At 39.0% G+C, this 21,576-nt stretch overlaps 1 protein-coding gene across 6 annotated transcripts in view; it reads right to left on the minus strand.

The window, feature by feature from the left end:
• LOC104589033 (shaggy-related protein kinase kappa) overlaps positions 1 to 21,576 on the minus strand; it is a 37,181-nt gene that overhangs the window by 4,262 nt on the left and 11,343 nt on the right. Inside the window, exons 6-11 of one of the 6 annotated variants that reach the window (XM_010247211.3) lie at positions 4,155 to 4,211; positions 3,928 to 4,068; positions 3,805 to 3,855; positions 3,402 to 3,497; positions 916 to 999; positions 704 to 806 (exon numbers count right to left, since the gene is read on the minus strand). In XM_010247211.3, the coding sequence (XP_010245513.1) occupies positions 704 to 806; positions 916 to 999; positions 3,402 to 3,497; positions 3,805 to 3,855; positions 3,928 to 4,068; positions 4,155 to 4,211 (532 nt within the window). Of the gene's footprint in view, positions 1 to 703; positions 807 to 915; positions 1,000 to 3,389; positions 3,498 to 3,804; positions 3,859 to 3,927; positions 4,069 to 4,154; positions 4,212 to 21,576 lie in introns of those variants that run through there. The other 5 variants (XM_010247210.3, XM_088888830.1, XM_088888829.1 and 2 more) reach the window with 5 other exon arrangements.

Below are 21,576 nucleotides of genomic sequence, written 5' to 3' on the forward strand. Positions count from 1 at the left end.
TCCTTTACCTTTCGTAAATTCTAAATCTAGAGTTTGGAAGGTAAGTTTTAATGGAGATCTTTTATTTTAAATATGTCAAAAGTCCCCTGATATGTTTAAATGTGTTAATGTAATTAAGATTTTGTCTTCTGTAAATGTGTGGAACTCTAATTCATTTGAGTAAACCAGAGCAAGTTACGTTGTGGCTACCTATTTACCCAGATACAGCAAGGACACACCTGAAGATGGTGTTGGATATGGAACTTACACAAGAAAGTTTAGTATCCAAGACGAGATGACACCCTTGTACAAAGAGTATCATAGGTGACTATATCTTAGTTTCCTTGACTACTAATACATTAGCATATTCTCCAACCACATTTCTTAAACTTTTGAAGGTGTATAACACTTCCTATTTCTTCTTGTGCTTTCTATTCACACATAAGGATAATGCTACTATTGCCCTTTATGACAATTGACCATATTCCTACCAACAGACTAGAAAATAAATTTCAGAAATCTCAGAATACCAAAAATTCAAATTACCGAAGATTATGAAATTGCCACATGGTAAGGAAATGGGAAAAATAGCATATTTCTCGAAGGATTTTCCATGCTTTCCATGTCTACACCACTTCAAATCATCCTTCTTAGACACTAGTGCTCCAACAACAGGCATAAATTTCACTTACAGAAGAATCATAAGCATCAAAAGTTTCCTTACCCTGTGGTTTGAAATTGAAGAGTGGAGGGAGAGGGCGACCATTAGGAAGGCGAGTATTTGGATCTCTTAATTCATCAAAGAAGGGATGAATGCAAGCTTCCAACTGCCATATTGTCACAGGTAAAAGATTAATAAAACTTCAACACATAAACAATTGACTCCAAATGATAGGATCAAACATGCCAGGAAAATTATATTTAAGTTAAACTTACAGCTGTACATCGTAGATTAGGAGAGTACTGCAGGAACCTGGAGACAAGGTCAACTGCTTCTGGGGGTAAAAGTTTCTGAAAAACCTGATGAAGAAAAATAGAGTAACAAAAGGTCTCACTCCACAGAATATCTCCAACCATAGAAAATATAAATGGATGCATAAATGACAAATATAGACATGCATATTGACAAAATAGGCAGAAGGGAAATAGCAGTTTAGATTCAAACACTGAAAGTGCATAGATCCCCAAAATGTATACTATCACAATGTGTAAAAACATTTAATAAAGATAGAGAGGCAAAGCATCTCCCAATAAACTGGATTCCCACACCATGATATCTGGATACATGTGTCATATCCCTAATATGGTCATTTGGTTCCATGAAAACAGAACTTTGGGCCTGGACATCAGGGATGTTTAGTAAATCCCTCAAGAATAACATACCAGAGGCAGTGATAAATTCCTGGTGGTTGGATTTCTATTGGATGGATGTTGGGCAAGGTATCTCCATATTCATAAAGCTAAGAGAAACAATTTAGGATACAATTTTAAAAATCCAAATAGGAAACCTAACATCAAGTCCAGATAGACATCTATGCTCAGCTTGAAGGGGAGTTTTGTGTAGCCTAGCATTATGGGCTTGGACCCATTTATGTTATGTTATGTTAGTTATCTTTGTTTCTTTCTTACTACGCTTAATGGGCCTGGGTTTATTTTGTTTTCATTAAGTTTCTTCCTACATACTAATTAGAGACAGATTGGTCATTGCATTTCTTCCTTAATGCCCTAATATAAAAAAAATGTTGGGGGCTGTTGTAGGGTGTGCCACCCATTTCATTCAAACTCTTATTCTCTTATCTTCTTCCTTCAAGGCTGAATGTAACAAGATTCAGTGTTATTAATAAATTTATGTGATTTGTATGCATTTCCCTAGCACATCCAAGCATTTCCATGCCAATTGTCCGTATCCATACATTTCCAAATGTATCCGTATCCAAACTATCCCATATGATACCCAATACTGAAACTTTAATCCTTGAATACAACTAGTAAGTGCGCTGTTGTACTGGTGGATTTTTTGCCTTTCAACCTAAAGAATAAAAATCTAGCTTCAGATCATCTTACTTGTAGTTTTATCAACATTTTGAACTTGTAGTTGAACCACTCACTTGGATTGATTAACCACTTATTTGCAAAAAAAAAAAATAAAAATAATCAGCTTTGTCAACAACCAAATGACCATTCTGGTTGAACTGCTAACCTATGTAACCAGGTCAATGGACCATGGATAAGACTTTATTCTCCTTTTTTGCTTTTTGGTATTCTTAGCCGTTTCCATCATTAACAACAAAAATTCTCAGTTTTCACACATTTTTGTTTAATATGACAAATATGTAATATTGAAGACACATTCAATTTTTTTTATTATTTAATTTATCACATCACAAGTTAACTTGTTTGATTGAAAGGGAAATGAAGTTCCAATTGATTTTTAGAATATTGGTTTTCTATTAGTGTCTTATATCCCATGGTCAAATCAACTATTAAAACCAGTCAACCCATCAACCAAGATTGTGGGTCTATTTACCATGAAACTACTTGCCTATAAAAAATTATTTACTTGGTCAACAACATGTTGACTTAGCTAATTGAGCCATTGAATTGTTGACCCAATCAATGGGGTCACAAGTTAGACATGAATTCTCTTTTTCTTCTGATGGAGAATTCCGTTTTCATCATCACTAATAAAAATAATTCTTATATATTACACTTGTTTTTTTAATATGATGAATATATAATATTGGAGATGTATCTAAATTTCTTTACAAATTTTCTACATTTTTATACCTTTATATTTTAGTCTATTATTAAATTTTTATATTTAATTATGACATCATGGGTTGACCCATTTGACCCAAAAGGTTCAACCCTTGACCAGCCACCTAGACAAAAAAACAATTTTGTTTTTCAATTGGTTTTAATTTTTTTATATCATTTACATCATTAATAAAATTAATTTTTGTTTAATATGATTAATATATAATATAAGCGGTGTGCCCAAATTTTTCTATAAGTTTTTGTAATTCCATAGTCCTCCATAACCTAACCTTCATTTTTTTGCCTATGCTTACCTAAAATTTGCACTAGTTCCTGCTCATTCTTTTAAAGCCTTCACAAGATACACTTATAAAGGCTCTTTTTGTACATGATCTTAAGGGTTGCTTGCCCTCCTTTTCATGATCGTAATACAATTATACTTATCAAAAAAAATCTATAGTAGAAATAACTCCAAGTTAGATTTTCTTCACACTAATTCCCATAATTAAATTTTGGGATTTGAACCCAAAAGCAGCAAGTTAACTCGTTTTGCCCTGACACCCATGTAAAATAGCTAGTTCTTTGGAAATTAGAAAGAACTAGAATTAAATTATATTAGAATTATGAATTAATGTGCTATGCATTGATGAAAATTATGAGCATACCTTATGCCATGGATGAGCCTTAATCTGTGGGAACTTAAATTCTGTATAGTTTGGATTCATGCATTTGATCTCCTCCCTGGTAGGTGTACCTAAAACCTGCATAAAAGTTATTAAACACATAATAAGTTCAAAATTTAGAACCATGAAACCCATTTAGGGGCCATTTGATAACAGCTGAACTGGCTGAACTGAATTGTTTATTGTTTTGTCTTTTTTTGGATAAATAATTAAATAACAAAACATTTAAGGGTATAGTAAGCAATCCAGTTCAGTTTCAGCTATTAAAGAGGTTACAACCTCCTTAACAACTTACTAAAAGACAAAGAAAAAGGTAAATTCAATTCAGCCAATTCAGCTATCATCAAACACCCCCTAAGATGTCATGGTTGGTAAATAATATCACCTTGATGATTTCAACTAGTTGATCGACTCCACTTTCACCAGGAAACAAAGGCTGCTTTAAACAAAGGATGCATTAAACAGGACACTAAATATGAAGTCAAAATTTTCGAGGGTAAAAGACTACCTGCCCAAGGAGTAGTTCTGCCATCACACAACCTGTAGACCACATATCTATTGCAGTTGTGTATTCAGTAGCACCAAAAATGAGCTCAGGGGCACGATAATATCTTGAACAAATGTAAGAAATATTAGGTTCTCCTTTCACCTAGGTAAAAATTAAGACAGAATCAACCTCAGCCAAGTAAAATGTCAAAATTAATGGCTTGTAAAACATTGGATACGAAAGCTTACTAATACTTTCGCACTCCCAAAATCACATAATTTCAGCAGATGTGTATGTGGGTTCACCTGAATGTGTTTAATAAGTCAAGTGGCATCCAAAAATAGAGCAAAAAGACCATTCATGTAAGAAACATAATATATTCCAATTTGGGATAAACCTGCTATGCTTAAAGGAGTAGAGAAATAAAAAGAACCCAAATTCATGAAACAAATGTAACTTCAGGAGTAGAAATCTTGTCATGTGCTTCAGAACACAAGTGACATCCAGAAATCAACTGAAAAAACCATCTATGTAAGAATTCTAATAAATTCTAATAAAGTGGGATTAACCAGCTAAGTTTAAGCAGTAGAACAGTAAAAAACACTCAAATGCAAAAAAAAAAAAAAAACAGATTAAACCCCAGGAGCAGAAATCCTCTAAAGGGACCATAATTGTAGGTTTAGCTACTATCTTATTTCTCTCTTTATCCATCGTAGGTGGGATCTTCCTTAGTTCTTTTTTTGGTTCTCTTGCTTTTTTATTTCTTTTCATTTTCTTTTAGTTGGCAAGGGGATATAATGTATTTAGGATCCTGTGTTGGATTGAAGTCTTTGTATGTATGAGTATTCGGCTGATAAGAGTTCTTATTAGCCTATACTTGAGTTTAAGTTGTCCTGTACTGAGCCTTTGTTAATGGGCCTAATCCTGTTTAATGTTTTAAGTTGTCTGGGTGTCCCATCACTAATCAGGGGCATTCTAGTAACTTCCTGTATCATTGTACTACACCATAATATAAATAATAGTACTGTCGACTGAGTAGAGCAGTTCGACATTCCAGCATCTCTTCTTCTTCTTCTTCTCTTTTCTACTACTTCGGCTACAGTAATTTAGCTTTCATGGTATCAAAGCATTAGCTTCTTCCTGGTTTCAGCCGGCACACACTCTCTTCTCTTGCTGTCTTTTCATCTTCTCTCTTCCTTTTCTGGGTTGCTGTAGTGAAGACCTAGGGGTGTAAGAGAGTAAAGCAAGTTCGAACCTAGGGTTTCTCTTGGTTGTAGGACTCAAGGGAAGTAAGACCCAGAAGTAGATGTCCTACTAGGTTATTTCCAGCAAATAGTAGCTATTTGGCTACTAAGAGAGGTCTGTGTAGGACAGACCTAGTTGAGGACTGATTTCAGCAGTCCTAGCACTAGCCGAAAGGGGCTTAGCTACTTCTACAGTTGCAGCTTCGGTGCTCCAGCAAGACTCGCACAGACTTTGCTTCTTCTACAGAGCCCACTGTTCACTTGCTACTGTTGCAGCCTCGAACTGTTCACTCACTACTGTACCCGAACTGTTGCAGTTTTTGGTTCAGCCCAAGTGAAGTCTATCTAGTGTTCTACCAGCACTGTGAACACTTCTACCATCATAGCAATGTGGCAAACAGCTCCAAGTTCAGGGTGGTTATCAGTCCGAAACCCCTCACCACTGCTGTGAGATTACCTAGGGAGCTGCCAGCTCCAGATTGTTCAGCACTGTGAACCCTAGTTGAGGACTGATGTCAGCAGTCCTAGTATTGGCCGCAAGGAAGGGCACTCTTTTTACAGTTGCAGTACTCAAAGTTCAAGTGGAGTCTGCATAGCACAATAGTTGAGAACCCTTAGCTTCAGGTCGGTTACCAGCCCAGAACTCCTTGCTTGCTGTTGTAACTGAACTGTTTCAGAACTGTGACAGTCTCAGCAAGTCTGAAACTGTGTCGAGTGCTGTCAGAACCTGCTGTGATCATTTCAACTAATCAGATCTGCTCCAGAACTGGTTCAGAACCTTCAGAACTGCTTCGGCTAGTCTTAATCAGTGTCACCTACACAGTGGCTGCAGTCAAGATGTCTTCAATACCCAGAGATGTTTCTTCTAGAGATAACAGGCCTGCGGCAAGTGGGAATTTTGTCGCCAGCAACAATGATGACAACTCACAAAATACACCAACAGTGTCTTCTTCTCCTATGGGACAGGTTGCTGATTCCTCTGGAACTGGTACATTGGGCTTCACTGCTAGTGAGGTTGAGATCCTTAGTAGGGCATTAGCCCGTCTAAGAAATAATTCTTTTGCTTCTACATCTCTTGCTAGATCAGGTACAGCCTCTGCCTTCAGTGCCACTGGCTCTATTGACTCTACTTCTTGGGTTATTGATTCCGGTGCTACTGACCATATGACACATGTCTTCCCTATTCTCTTCATATCATTTGTTGTCTGGTCAGGATAAGATGAGAGTTGCTGACGGGTCTTTCTCCACTATCTCTGGAAAGGGAATTGTTGACCTAAGCAAGGACCTCTCTTAAATCAGTTTTACATGTTCCCAGTCTTACCTCAAATCTCTTGTTTGTTTCAAAACTTACCAAAAATTTGAACTGTAGTATAACCTTTTTTCCTACTCATTGTGTCTTCCAGGACAGATTGACAAGGAGAACGATTGGGTGCGGTCATGAGTATGGAGGCCTCTACTACCTTGATGACATCGGCTCAGCCTTACAAGCATCTGCTGCTAGTAATCCGGAAAGTGTGGAGTCAATAGCTAAGCTGCATCTTTGGCATGCTAGGCTAGGTCATGTGTCTTTCTCCTCATTAGAAATGTTGTTTCCCGAATTGTTTAAGGGCATTCCAAGTCAGAGTCTAACCTGTGAAGTATGTCAAATGTCAAAACAATGTAGAACTGTGTATCCAATTTCCAGCAATGAAATTTGTGCTCCTTTTGATTTGGTTCATTCTGATGTCTGGGGCCCTTCACCCATTGTTTCCTTTGATGGCTTCCAGTACTTTATCAGTTTTATTGACCACTACTCTCGTTGTACATGGATCTACCTGTTAAAAGGACGGGATGAAGTACCACGGATAACCATGGCATTTTGCAAGATGATTGAAACACAGTTTAATAAGAAGATTAAGCAATTCAGGTCAGACAATGCTGCTAAATACTTTGAAAAATCCTTGAACTTATTCCTCGAAGATGCTGGCATACTACATCAGTCATCCTGTACTTATACTCCTCAGCAGAATGGGGTTGCTGAGCACAAGAATAGACATCTATTGGAGACAGCTCGAGCCTTACTATTCCAACACAAAGTCCCCAAGCAATACTGGTCTCATGCTGTACTTTCTACATCATATCTGATAAACTGGATGCCATCTAAGGTGTTGGGTATGAAAACCCCTTTCTCTGTTTTGTGCCTCACTCTTCCAGACTTTCCCCTTCCTCCTCGGGTCTTTGGCTGTATATGTTTCATACATGTAAAGGATCCAAAGAAGACTAAGCTGGATCCTAAGGCTACAAAGGAAATATTCTTGGGGTACTCTCCTACACAAAAGGGTTACAAGTGTTATGACCCTGTCTCCAAGAGAAAGTATGTCACCAGAGATGTGGTGTTCTTTGAGTCTCAACCCTATTTTCAGTCTTCTCAGAATCCTCTTCAGGGGGAGACTAGTGGGATGGAAGAGGATTCTCATTCTCCCTCCTTTTTTGTTCCCCTATCTGCCTCGGGTCTTCCATCCTCTCCTCCTACTCCTTGTTGTGACATTCCGGGTCAACCCAATGAGGCTCCCACTGTGCCGGTTACCTCTCCTGATGCTGCAGATGTTCTTGAAGGCTCCAGTAGGCAACAAAAAGAGATACTTACATACAACAGAAGAAAAAGGGGTCCTCAACCTCATGACAGCAACCAGTTGGACTCGGATCAATCTGTCTCTACAATCCAAGGTAATTTCAACTCTCATACTTCTGATTTGGATCTTCCTATTGCTCTCCGTAAGCCTATCCGCTCTTGCACCACCCGGCACCCCATTGCTGATTTTGTTTCTTACTCACATTTATCTCCTGCCTATCACTCCTTTGTGTCTGCTCTTTCCTCTGTGCGTGTTCCTTCTAGGTACTCAGAGGCTGTGTCTGATCCAAGGTGGAAAGAAGCTATGAATGAAGAGATGAAAGCCCTAATGAAAGCAAGAACTTGCGAATTAGTGGATCTGCTAGAGGGGAAGACCACTTGTTGGGTGCAAGTGGGTGTTTACTTTAAAGCACAGGGAGGACGGGTCCATTGAAAGGTACAAGGCCAGATTTGTGGCAAAGGGGTTTACTCAGAAAGAAGGGATTGACTACAAAGAAACCTTTGCCCCGGTAGCAAAGCTCAACACAATTTAGGTTCTATTGTCACTAGCAGCAAATTTTTCATGGGAACTTCATCAGCTGGATGTGAAGAATGCCTTCTTAAATGGTGACCTTCATGAAGAGGTATTTATGGAACCTCCACCAGACTATGACTTTAGTAGAAAGGTGTGCAAACTGAGGAAAGCATTATATGGGTTGAAGCAATCTCCCCGTGCATGGTTTGAGAGGCTCTGTGGGGCCATGAAGAAAGTGGGGTACACTCAGAGTGGTGCAGACCATACCTTGTTCATAAGGATACAGGATAGCAAACTTACTGCACTCATTGTTTATGTGGATGATATGGTAATTACCGGGAATGACTTGGAAGAGATAAAAAGACTGAAGGAGTTTCTAGCTTCTGAATTTGAGATCAAAGACTTTGGTCATTTGAGATATTTTCTTGGGATTGAAGTTGTCAGGTCAAGAGAGGGAATCTACATATGTCAGCGGAAGTATGTTCTTGACCTCCTAGAGGAAACAGGCATGATGGGGTGCAGGCCAGCAGATACTCCAATGGAACAGAACCATGGCCTGCAGGAATCAGTAGGGGAGGACTATTGTGATAAAGAGAGATACCAAAAATTGGTAGGGAAGCTGATATACTTATCCCTCACTCGGCCAGATATTGCTTATGCTGTGCATGTTGTCAGTCAATTTATGCACTCTCCAAAGATTCCTCATATGAAATCAGTTGAAAGGATTCTCAGGTACTTGAAGACTTGCCCAGGGAAGGGAATTCTCTTCAGGAAAAACAATAGAATTGAAATTGAAGCCTACACTGATGCAGATTGGGCTGGGTCTGTTGGAAACAGAAAGTCAACTTCGGGTTACTGTACATTTGTGGGAGGAAACCTGGTCACATGGCGCAGTAAGAAGCAGAATGTAGTGGCTAGATCAAGTGCAGAAGCAGAGTATCGAGCTATGGCCCACGGGGTTGCTGAACTCTTATGGCTCAGAACTCTTCTTAATGAACTTGGCATTAAGGCTGAAGGTCCTCTCAGGCTGTATTGTGACAATAAAGCTGCCATCAACATTGCCAACAATCCCGTGCAGCATGACAGGACAAAACATATTGAGATTGATCGGCACTTTGTTAGAGAAAGAATTGTCTTGGGTGAACTCTATGTGCCTTATACTCCATCTGAGATGCAAATTGCGGATGTACTGACTAAAGGGCTAGCAGCAGCAAAGTTTAGGGACATGCTTGGCAAGCTAAACATGATTGATATCCATGCTTAGCTTGAGGGGGAGTGTTGGATTGAAGTCTTTGTATGTATGAGTATTCGGCTGATAAGAGTTCTTATTAGCCTATACTTGAGTTTAAGTTGTCCTGTACTGAGCCTTTGTTAATGGGCCTAATCCTGTTTAATGTTTTAAGTTGTCTGGGTGTCCCATCACTAATCAGGGGCATTCTAGTAACTTCCTGTATCATTGTACTACACCATAATATAAATAATAGTACTGTCGACTGAGTAGAGCAGTTCGACATTCCAGCATCTCTTCTTCTTCTTCTTCTCTTTTCTGCTACTTCGGCTACAGTAATTTAGCTTTCACTAAGTAAGAAATTAGGTGGTAGGTATAGGAGATTTATGTTTTCTACTGTACTGATAACAAGATTTTTCTTTTTTTCTTTTTTTTCTTTTGAAATAAGTCTACTGAGAACAAGATATCAAGATCAAAGAATGTTGTTAAGAAAGCAAATAGATAGAAGAGGGTACAATAAAAATCAAAACCTCCCAATTCAAGTTGAAATAAACCAGCTAGCCAACTACCCCATCCCAGCAAACTGAAGAAGCTAATCTGGAAGGGTTTAGCCACAATAGAACACACTTCTCTCTAAAGCACCCCCTCCCAGACCCTCCAAAATGACAACTAATGTGAGAGAATCTCTGTTGCAAGCATACTCTTCACTAACTCAATTAGAAAGGAGTTAATCAAACCATTTAAAAAGGTATTTGCCTCATGTAGTCAATAATTGGGAGAATCAACATCATCATCCAAGCCTCATCCCAACTATATGGGGTCAGCTACATGAATCCTTTTTCACCAGCCAGTTTTGTTTATTGCAATATCCTTTGTTAAATTATTGGCACTTAAATCATTTCTTACTACTTCTACTCATGTCCTTCTCTACCCCTTTCCCTTCTAGCCCCTTTCAACTTGCAACAAATCACATCTTCTTACAGGTTGGATAGATAGTCAACAGAATTGGATTGGAATTCTTTCTTCCTATAAGTCAGTCAGAAGCCCTTTACCATTGTCTATCTGCCTATCTGGTTATAGGCCTATTATGTTGAGACCTAGTAAGTAGGGGCAAATACAACCAGGTTCAACCTATGAAACCACATGGAAGAAGAAAGACTTGTGTGGATCACTTGAAAGGGTCCATAATGATAAGTCACTCATTGTTGTTCTCTTCTTTTCTTCCTCTTTTTTCTCTAATTTTCCCAAGTTTACATCAGATTTAGAGGACTGATTTACAACTTGGTATCAGAGTAGGTTTCTTTCTTTCTTCTTTTCTTCTTCCTCTTTTCCCATACACCCTTCGATTAAAAAAGTGTATGGAGAGATAGGTTCTCTATAGTTCGGAGGATCTTTGGCCTAGTTGGTAGAGGGTTTGGAGAGTGTAAATCTGGCCGGATATTGCCAAGAAGTGGTGTTGTACTGTTTCTGCCCAAAACCCTAGCCGATTAGAGATTTTCGAAGTTACAAGTAAAAGTAAAGCTTTGGGTGTGGCGCTCTGTGCTTGGGAGGTGTCTTTTGACTTCTAAAAGAGGACGGTTCAGGTTTGGAAGAGATTGGGAAGCTCTAGTAGGAGTGGTTGCATCTTCTATCTTTCTCCCCAACAGTCGGACGCAGTGAAACCCTAGTTTTCAAGCATCTGGGTACTGGTTTGACTTCAAGTAAGTTTATAAGGACCAAATTTCTGGCTTTTTTTATTTTCATTTCATTAATGGAGCAATACGGAAGTGAGTTCAAGCAGGTGCCGATTTCCGGGCTTGGCTCGGTAGATTCCGTTTTGACTGGTGTGACAACAATCAAGCTAGATGGGACAAATTATTTTGCTTGGGCACAATCTATAAGGATTTATGTCTGTAGTAGAGGAAAATTAGGGTACCTCACAGGCAGTAAAGTGAAACCCGAAGAGACAGACCCTAAATATAGAAATGGATGCAGGAGAACTATACTGTCATAGGATGGTTAGTCAATTCTATGCAGCTTCATATAAGTCAGCATTATCTCTGGATGTCCTCTGCCAAGGAGATCTGGGACAGTTTTACTGAAACTTATTCACAAAAGTTAAATGTGGCTAGAGTCTACAAGCTGAAAAGTGATGTGAAGAACCTAAGACAAGGGGAGAAGAGTGTGGCAATCTACTATTCTATACTAAAATCCTTATGGCAGGAAATTGATGTTATGGAGACAGTTGCATAGGAGACTAAGAATGATTCAAAAATGTTTAGGAAGTTGGTGGAAAGAAACAGGGTGTTTAAATTTCTTACTAGACTCAACCCTGAGTTTGACATCATTAGGCAGAATATTCTAGCCAAAGATGATGTTACTCTTGCCCAGGCATATGCTATGGTGAGCAGTGAGGAGAGTAGGCGGCAAGTTCAGTTACAGAGTCCACCTACGGAACACTTTGCACATGCGGGAATAAAGTCGAAGGGTCCAACTAAGAAGAAGGAGCAAGTATGTGAATATTGCAAGAAACCGAGGCATACAAAGGACACTTGCTGGAAGCTTCATCCTGATCTTCTTCCTGACCAGTTTAAGAATAACAACAATTTTAAGAAGGGCAATCAGATAGGAAAGCCAAAGACAGCTAATGTTGCCACAGTACCGGAAGGAGAAAGTAAGGAGAGTGAAGAGAAGTCCATTGAACAGTTGGCAGCAATGAAGGCAGACTTTGAAAAGTATGGTAGGCTGTTATGTCACTTGGAGGCTACTATTTCTACATCTTCAAGCAACACATCATCATCATCAGCATTTGCTCACTCAGGCATTCGTGCTTCTGCAAACCATGCTTCAGTTTCAGGGAATCATAAATGGCTCTAGTGCATCAGACCATATGAGCAGCTTGTCTAACCTTTTCTGTTCATACCACTTGGTTCTGGTGCATCAGACCATATGAACAGCTTGTCTAACCTTTTCTATTCGTACCACCTTCTCTCTGGTAAAGAGAAAATATCCCTTGCTCCCATTTCTAGCAAAGGGGATATAAAAACCTTTGACACCCTTTATTTATCATCTGTCTCTCATGTCCCTAAACTTAATACAAATCTTTCATCTATTAGTAGCCTGACAAAATCCATGAACTGTAGCATAACTTTCTTTCCCACTCATTGTGTTTTTCGGGACCTATAGTCTCAGAGGACGATTGGGAGTGGCCATGAGGCGAACGGAATATACTTGCTGAACATACCTCATAGTGCTCTTGGACCACCTCATGGAGTTGCCTTGGAGTCAGTCTTGTTAGAGTCTATTGACAAAATCATGTCATGTCACTTTTGGTTTGGTCATTTGTCTTTTTCTGCTTTGAGTCATTTATTTCCAGAGATATGTTTAAGGGGGTGTCTTTATCAAGTCTTCATTGTGAGTCGTGTGAACCAGCAAAGCATTGTAGACAATCTTATTCAGTAAGCAATAAAAGATCTATTTCTCCTTTTCATATTGTTCACTCTGATGTGTGGGGGCCATATCATTTGCCTACTATGGGGGCTTACAAGTACTTTATCCTTTTTATTGATGATTACTCTCGTTACACTTGGATTTATCTCATGAAATCCAGGAATGAAGTATCAACGATTGTGCAAAAATTTCATGAACTCATTCTTACCCAGTTTAACACCTGGATCAAAATATTCCATTTTGATAATGCTAGAGAGTATTTTGAGAAAACCCTCTCAGCCTATCTTGAAACTTTTGGTATTATTCATCAAAGTTCTTGTTCCTACACTCCACAACAGAATGGAGTGGCGGAAAGGAAGAACCGACATGTGGTTGAAGTTGCCAGATCCCTCCTTTTTGCATCCCATGTTCCTATAAAATTTTGGGAAGATGTTGTCCTTACTGCTACCTTTTTGATTAACCGTATGCCTTCCTGGGTTCTTGGCTTCAAAACCCCCTTTAGCCTTCTCTTTCCAGATGAGGATCTCTTCTCTCTTCCTCTCCGTGTTTTTGGGTGCACTTGCTATGTGCATGTTCACAGCCATCAAAGGCACAAATTTGAACCTAAGGCTCGTAAATGTATTTTTCTGGGATATGCCCCCACACAGAAGGGATATTGCTGTTTTGATCCAGTTAATGGCACTCGTTTTGTATCTCGTGATGTCACATTTGCTGAGACTACTCCTTTCTTTAGTATTCCTCCTGAGGGGGAGAAATCTGAGGAACCCTTTGCTATGTCTCTAGCAGTTCCTCTTCTTGTTCCTTTTGAGTCATCTCATGAGGTGTCCACTTCTCTCACTGGGCCAACCTCCAATATTCCTGTCCCTCCTCCTCCACCTCATCCTCCTGTAATTCCTCCTCATCCCGTACTTCAAAGGTGGTACCAAAGGCACAAATTCAGACATGGGCAAGTTGTTTCCACTCCTACAGAAGAGCCTCTTGCTCCTCCCATCATTACTGAGGTAACAGGGTAATAGATCAGCCTTCCTCTGACCCAGCTACATCCTTCCCAGACCTTGATCTTCCTATTGCTCTCCGCAAGGGCAAGCGGAAGTGTACAGCCCATTGAATCTCCAAACACCTATCTTATAACCTTCTATCTCCTACCTACTACTCTTTTCTTGCTTTTGTTTCTTCCCATGTGATACCCAGGTCTGTACCAGAAGCCTTATCTAAACCTAAATGAAGGGATGCTATGATGGCTGAACTGGATACTTTGCATAAGAACCATACCTAGGATATTGTTGACTTGCCTGAAGGGAAGGAACCAGATTTGCCATTAAATATCACTCTGATGGCTCTGTTGAGAGGTTTAAGGCCAGGTTGGTTGCTAAAGGCTACACTCAAATGTATGGTATTGACTATCTTGAGACATTTGCTCTTGTGGCTAAGATGACCTTAGTCCGGGTTTTGTTATCTCTAACTACTACTTTTGATTGGCCTCTCCACCAGTTTGATGTTAAAAATGCCTTCTTGAATGGCGATCTACATGAAGAGGTCTATATGTCTTTGCCTCCAGGGATGTATGGAAAGGAAATGTAGGGGAAGGTGTGTAAACTGCAGAAATCTCTTTACGGTCTCAAACAGTCTCCTCGGGCTTGGTTTGAGACGTCCAGGGCTGCTCTTGTCTCATTTGGTTACACACAAACTCAATCGGATCATACCTTGTTCTTGAAAAGAAGTGGCTCTCTGGTGACCTTTTTGATAGTCTATGTTGATGATATTGTGGTCACGGGTAATGACAAGAGGTCAGTAAACTCAAAAGATTTCTTAACTCTGAATTTGAGATCAAGAATTTAGGAGATCTCCGATATTTTCTGGGCATTGAAGTTGCTCGATCTAAAGATGGTATCTTCATTTCTCAACGCAAATATGTCCTTGACCTCCTTGTTGAGACTAGCAAATTTGGTGTTAAACCAGCCTCCACTCCTATTGATCCTAATCACAAGCTTTCTACTACAGATGGTGAACTTTTATCTGATAAGGGAGTGTTTCAGATACTGCTTGGGAAGTTGTTATATCTTTGCATGACTCGGCCGGACATTTCCTATACAGTGAGTATTATTAGTCAATTTATGCGTTCTCCTAGAGATACTCATATAGCTGTTGTAGAAAGAGTTCTGTGTTACTTGAAAGGTATTCCAGGGAAAGATATTCTATTTGCCAAACATGGACAAATGAAGCGGGAAGCATACACTGATGCTGATTGGGCAGGATGTATTGATGATAGGAGATCCACCTCAGGTTATTGTACTTTGGTGGCAAGGAATATTGTTTCATGGAGGAGTAAGAAATTGTCTATAGTTGTCATATCCTCTACTGAAGCCGAATATAGGGCTATGGCACATGGTGTGTCAGAATTATTGTGGCTACAATCCCTTTTAAAAGAATTGGGAGTTGACTATGAGAAGCCAATGATGCTCTACTGTGACAACCAAACAGCTATCAATATTGCATATAATCCTGTTCAACATGATAGATCTAAGCACATTGAGGTTGATAGACACTTTATACGGGAAAGAGTTTCCTCAGGAGAAGTTTGTTTGCCATTCATCACCTCAGAAGAGCAGCTGGCTAATATTTTGACCAAGGGAGTTCTGAGAGGGAAGCTGACACATTATAAGCAAGTTGGGCATGATTGACATCTATGCTCAGCTTGAAGGGGAGTGTAAAGAGACTGGGCTGAATGGGACCTAGTATCTTTTCTTGTAGTATGTTTTATTTATTTGTTAGCTAATCGGCCTATCTTAATGGGCCTGTTATTTCTTTTGCCAGTTCTCTTTATGTTACTGCCTAGCTGGCCGCCCACTTAAAGGTATACTTGTAATTATGTTAAGATTGAAGTTTAGTAAAAGGATTAGAAAAGGGAGGGAAGAAACATTCGAACTCTTCTTCTTCTTCCTCCTCTTTTCTCCATCTTCCTTCTCTTGTACTGCTGTTCTCTTCTTTTCTTCCTCTTTTTTCTCTAATTTTCCCAAGTTTACATCAGATTTAGAGGACTGATTTACAACTGTCTAGAAAGAGAACACTTAAGGAAGACTTGAACCCCAAAACTCAGGAAGGCATACGGTTAATACGATATGTAGTTGTCATCACTACATCACCCAAAACCTTACAGGGACATGGGAAGCAAAAAAGATGCTTCTAGCAACTTCCACAATGTGTCGATTCTTTCTCTCCGCTACCCCATTTTGTTTTGGAGTGTGGGCACAAGAGCTTTGGTGAACAACTCCAAACTTCTCAAAATAAGAGGCAAGATCCTTCTTAAAATACTCCTTAGCATTGTCTGATCGGAATATTTTGATCTGGATGTCAAATTGGGTAAGCACAAATTCATGAAACTATTGAACAAGTTTAGGCACTTCAGCACGTGAACACATAAGATACAACCAAGTGTAATGAGAGAACCCATAAGATACAACCAAATTTTTTGTAGCCTCCTATGCAAGGTAAATGGTAAGGCCCTAGCAAATTCAAGTGAACAATGTTAAAAGGAAAAATGGATCTTTTATTACTTGTTAGATAAGAGTTTCTACAATGTTTTGAAAACTCACAGGACTCACAATGTGGACTCAATATACTGACTCCTTCAAACAGTGAGGAAACAAAATCTTTAAAGAAGAAAAAGATAGATGACCCAAGCGATGATATAACATGACATAACTAACTCTGAAACTGTAGATCCAAAAGCTGATTTTTGAGGTAGTATTTGGCTCTATTCATGCATTTCCAATAGGTATATCCCATTCGCCTCAAGGCCACTCCCAATCACCTTCTGAGATTTCATGTCCTAAAAAACACAATAAGGAGAGAAAGTTACACTACAGTTCAGAGACTTGGTCAAATTACTAACTGAAAGTAGGTTGGTATTAAGTTTAGGTACATGAAGCACAAAAGTCAAAGTAAGGAAGTCTGAGGTTCTAATGTCCCCCCTTTCCTGAGATAGGGCAAGAGAACCATCAGCAAGGGATATTTTGTCACAACCATATAAGAGTTGGTAAGTAGTGAATAAAGTGGAAGCACTAGTCATATGGACAGAAGCACCAGAATCTATTATCTAGGGGATCCTACGATTACCTGAGATGGAGGCATGATTCATAGTAGCACGAATACCTAAGTGATCATTGGTAGAGGGGGGAGTTGTTACTGGGTGGAGCGGAAGCTGAAGTAGACTCCAGATGACTGATGATGCAGCCATATTTCTCATATTCAGCCCTATAGACTTCTCATCACATTGCCCCTTCTCAGCATTACAGGAGGTGGCTACATCAGCCTTGCCTCCTTTCCCATTCCCACTCTTTCTATCATTGTTATTATTATTCTTGAATTTGGGGGGTAGGAACTCTGGATGTAACTCCCAACAGGTATCTTTTGTGTGCTTTGGCTTCTGCAGTATTCACACACAACCTCCTTTCTCTTGGTGCCACTCTTTTGCTTCGTCCTAGCATTTAGCAAAGTGTTCCATTGGGGCCTCCACAATCTGAACCTGTCTCTTGCTCTCCTTAGTACTAACCATAGAATAAGCCTAAGAAAGGGTCACCTCATCCTCAGCTAACACATTTTTTCTAACTATACCATACTCAGGATTGACTCCGGTTAGGAACTCAAAAACTGATTCCTCTCCAGTAATTTCCTATGAGTTTCAACATCTTTTGTGCATCCCCATTGAATTGTCTCCATCAAATCAATTTCCTACCACATAGACCTCAATATTGAGAAATACACAACTAATGGCTTCTCCCCCTATCTCAAATTATTCATATCATTCTTAAATTTGTAGGCCCTAACAACGTTTAACTTCTATGAATAGGTCTCCTTAACAATATCCCATACCTCCTTAGCAGTCTCTAACCACAAGTAGTGTTGACTAATATGAGGTTGCATAGAGTTCACCAACCATCCTAAAACAGTGTAATTATCCTGCACCCACTTCTAATGGGTAGGATCATCCTCCTTGGGTTTTGTCTTACTCATAGTGATATACCCCCATTTTCCTCTACTACAAACATGAATTTTTATTGATTGAGACCATGCCAAATAGTTTGTGCCATCTAGCTTCATAGTAGTCATTGCCCCACAAAGATTCTCTACAAACCCCTGACCACATCCGGAGTCTGTAGGGTATTTTGTCTCACTTCTAGTATGCTCCATTGATCAAACAGAGGCAAACGAATATCAAAATAAGATACTACTAATCAAAAAACACTAACATGAGATTTTATGTAGTAGAAAACTAGGGTTTCACAGCACCCGGCAGAATGGGAGAAAATGGACAAGAGAGGGAATTTGTGGCCACTCCTACCAGGGACTCTAGAAACTTCTCCAAATGGGTCAGTAAACTCCCTTTTAAGCCCCAAGCGCCAGCTTCAAACTATCTCTAAACCCCTTAGTCTGATTTCTCCAATCAGCTAGGGTTTCTGGGAAAAATCTCCAAGAACCTGCCTTGGGCCTCAATTTAAATGATAAATCTTCTCCAGAAATCTCCCCTAACTAGGCAGCACCGATCTTCAATCAATCAGCATCTTACTTCTCCATACACATTGTATATGGGCCTAAGAGAAGAAAAGCAATAAGTGGGAACTTGCTCTGGTACCAAGAAGAAAACCAGTCCAAGAATTTCCTACTTGTATAACAAGAAAAATAAGAAGGAAGAAGAGAGAGAGAGAGTTGTTCAAGACAAAGAAGAAGAAGTTGGAGAAAAGAAGAGAAGAGAAGAAAAAACATCCCTCTCTCACTCCCTTAGTCTCTTTATATATGTGCCGGACTAATTTAAAGGAAAAATTACATAGGTGCCCTTGGTTAGGCAGCTGACCCAATAAACATAAGAACTGATGTGTTAAGGGCCCATAAAGATAGCCAATTACAGTAGAAATAAAACAATAAACAGCTGAACTAAAGCAAGGCCCATTCGGCCACCAAACTAAGGCCCATTTGGCCCAATCTCTCTACATATCCCTCTACCTCTGCTCTAACTGCTGCTAATGTCTCCAGGGGAAGAATCTGAAGTAACTGCAGGAATAGCATTCCCCTTCATGTTCTAGAGTCTCTTTGGTACCAATGAGAATATAACTTCCAACAAGTGTCCCTAGTATGTATTAGTTTCTTTGAGTAGTCACATACAACTTCCTTGTTATCTTCCCATTTGCTCTCCTTTTCCTTTAACTGGGAGCCTTAGGTTTCACTATAGCTGTGTAGCACGAGCTGTAGAATTAACAAAAGGGGTTTGCAACATGAGCCATCACCTATTCTCCTCAGAGTGTATTACTAATAATAAAGTATGAATAAAATGTATGAAGAGCATTTTGGGGATAAAAAATAAGAATGTTGTCATGTCTGTTGTCTAAACTTAAGTGCTAAGACCTCTTTAAAGAACAGTCTGAAGTCCGAAAAAAAAATAATATTTTTCAGACTTCAGACATGTAAAACAGACCAAAAGAACAACCCCTAAGTCATATTGTCACAAGTAATAATTTCCTACCTGACAATACGACACAATACATTAAGTCCAGACAAAAACTCAAAGGCTTCATTCCTTTCCAGTAACTTCCTGTCTGTAGCTGCATTTTTTTACATTCCCACAAAACAGTCTCTAAGAGATAAATCTCCTGCAAAAAGAGTTCAGTATAGAAAAGTGAACCAATTAAGGTTCCTCTGCCTATTTCAAATTATTCACTTCAGTACTTCACTAGTAGGCCCTTGAAACATTTAGAGCCTGAGAATAAGTCTTTGTGACATTATCCTAAGCTTCTTTGGCTGTCTACATCTATGGACAATTCCTACTAATGTGAGGATGTTTGAATTACAAAGTCAGGTCATTACCATATAGTTTTTTTGGTAATAAATTAAAAAGAAAATTTATCCATTTAAAAGAGAAAGGAGTACAGAAAGAGGTGATAAGATATCACCAAAAGAAAAAACAACAAGCTCACCACCCACCAAAACAACTTTCAAAGTACAAAATTGAGCCCTTGCCCAGATGTTTCAAAAGAAAAATAAGTCTGCCCACAAGCCTCCCACGACTACTCCCCAATTCAAAATTCACATCCAACTCCCAAAAATCAAGGCCTTCCCCTAGATGCAGAAAGAAAAAATATGAACTTCTCTAGTGAATAAGTATTCAACAGGATATTCCCTTTCCAGTTCCTTAAACAATTTCCTTGCAACTGCCTCCCCTCCCACAAAATTCTGCCCTAACAATTTACTTACTTGGACCTCTTCTTCAACGACTTTTTCCAAATCATCATTCTTCTCTACCTCCCTCACTCTATCAAAAATCACCGCGTTTCCTCTTGACTCTTATCATCCTTTTCCCCAATCTCACTCTCTTTCTTCTCTTCTTCTGCATCCATACACAAACCTTCATCTTGAGAACTAGAACTCGTTTTCACCTTACTCTTCTTAATCTTACTCTGAACTTTATTGAAAAAAGTACTCTTCTTACTGCCTTTCTGCATTTTGTTTTTGAGCTTCAGTTACAGGTGAAAAGACATAAATGCCCCAAGGCAGCAAAACATAAGAAACAAAACAAAATAAATATCATACTGACATAAACAGCATATGGCTAGCAAGGAAAAAGCATAGAAACAAAAAAGCATAATAATCTGATGACAATCTCAACACATTTAAAGCTAGACTGAGTGTGAACACCACTGGAAGTCTTTGCACTTGTAGAGCTTCATAAAAAGTATTCTTCCATAAGTTATAACTTGAATTGATTGCTGTAATTTGGGTTGGGGATTCTGCTGCTTAAAGAAGTTCTAGTCCTAGAGAAAACATCCCTCGTGTATGGAGATTTGCTCTTCATAAGAGCAAATAGATTTTTCTTTGTATTAAAATTTTGAAAACCAATTTTCAGCACTTTCTTTAGAAATTCCTCTCACACTTTTTAATTCTAAGTTCAGGCATGCAATATTGCTTCAACTCCCCATACAAAATTTTACAGGCTTCTTAATGCAGTAATCAAGATGTAGCTACTGCTTATGGTATAACAAGCAGGGTAGCCCTGCTTCTTAATGCAGCCATCAAGAGAGTAGCCCTGCTATACAATCCACCAAGCAATCCCTAAGCTACTTGCTTAGGGAAGAAGGGGCTGAGTTCTAGCAGTGTCCAAACTGCTAATATATGAAGAATCTGACAGAAACCAGGGTTGATATCCTGTGGTTTTGTGCAGGAAAATAGAGAAGAGAAGAGCAAAAATAAATAAATAAACTGTATTTATTCCTTCCAGAAAAAAAAAAAAAAAAAAAAAAAAAAAAACTGCCTTACAATCTGTTCTAGCTGTCTTAAGTAGACCCTACCATACTTGGACTTGGAAAACAACTAGGAAATCAATATTAGAAAGACTACTAAGCTGAAAATAATTCAGACTTAGAAAACAATTAGAAAGACTCCTAAACTGAAAATAACTCTTATGATAAGAATCATAGACTGACAAATAACTCTTATAAGACTCCGAAACTGAAAATAACTCTTATGATAGGAATAATAACTTGACAAATAACTCTTATAATGAGAACCATAAGTTGGCACCTAAAAGGGCCTTTTCAAAAATGAAACCGAAGATGACATAGGTCCACTTGGTTGAACTAACAAGTACGCCTCAGGG

Source organism: Nelumbo nucifera, chromosome 5 (genome assembly GCF_055504915.1).
Source record: "Nelumbo nucifera cultivar China Antique chromosome 5, China Antique-T2T, whole genome shotgun sequence".
Lineage (NCBI taxonomy): Eukaryota > Viridiplantae > Streptophyta > Magnoliopsida > Proteales > Nelumbonaceae > Nelumbo > Nelumbo nucifera.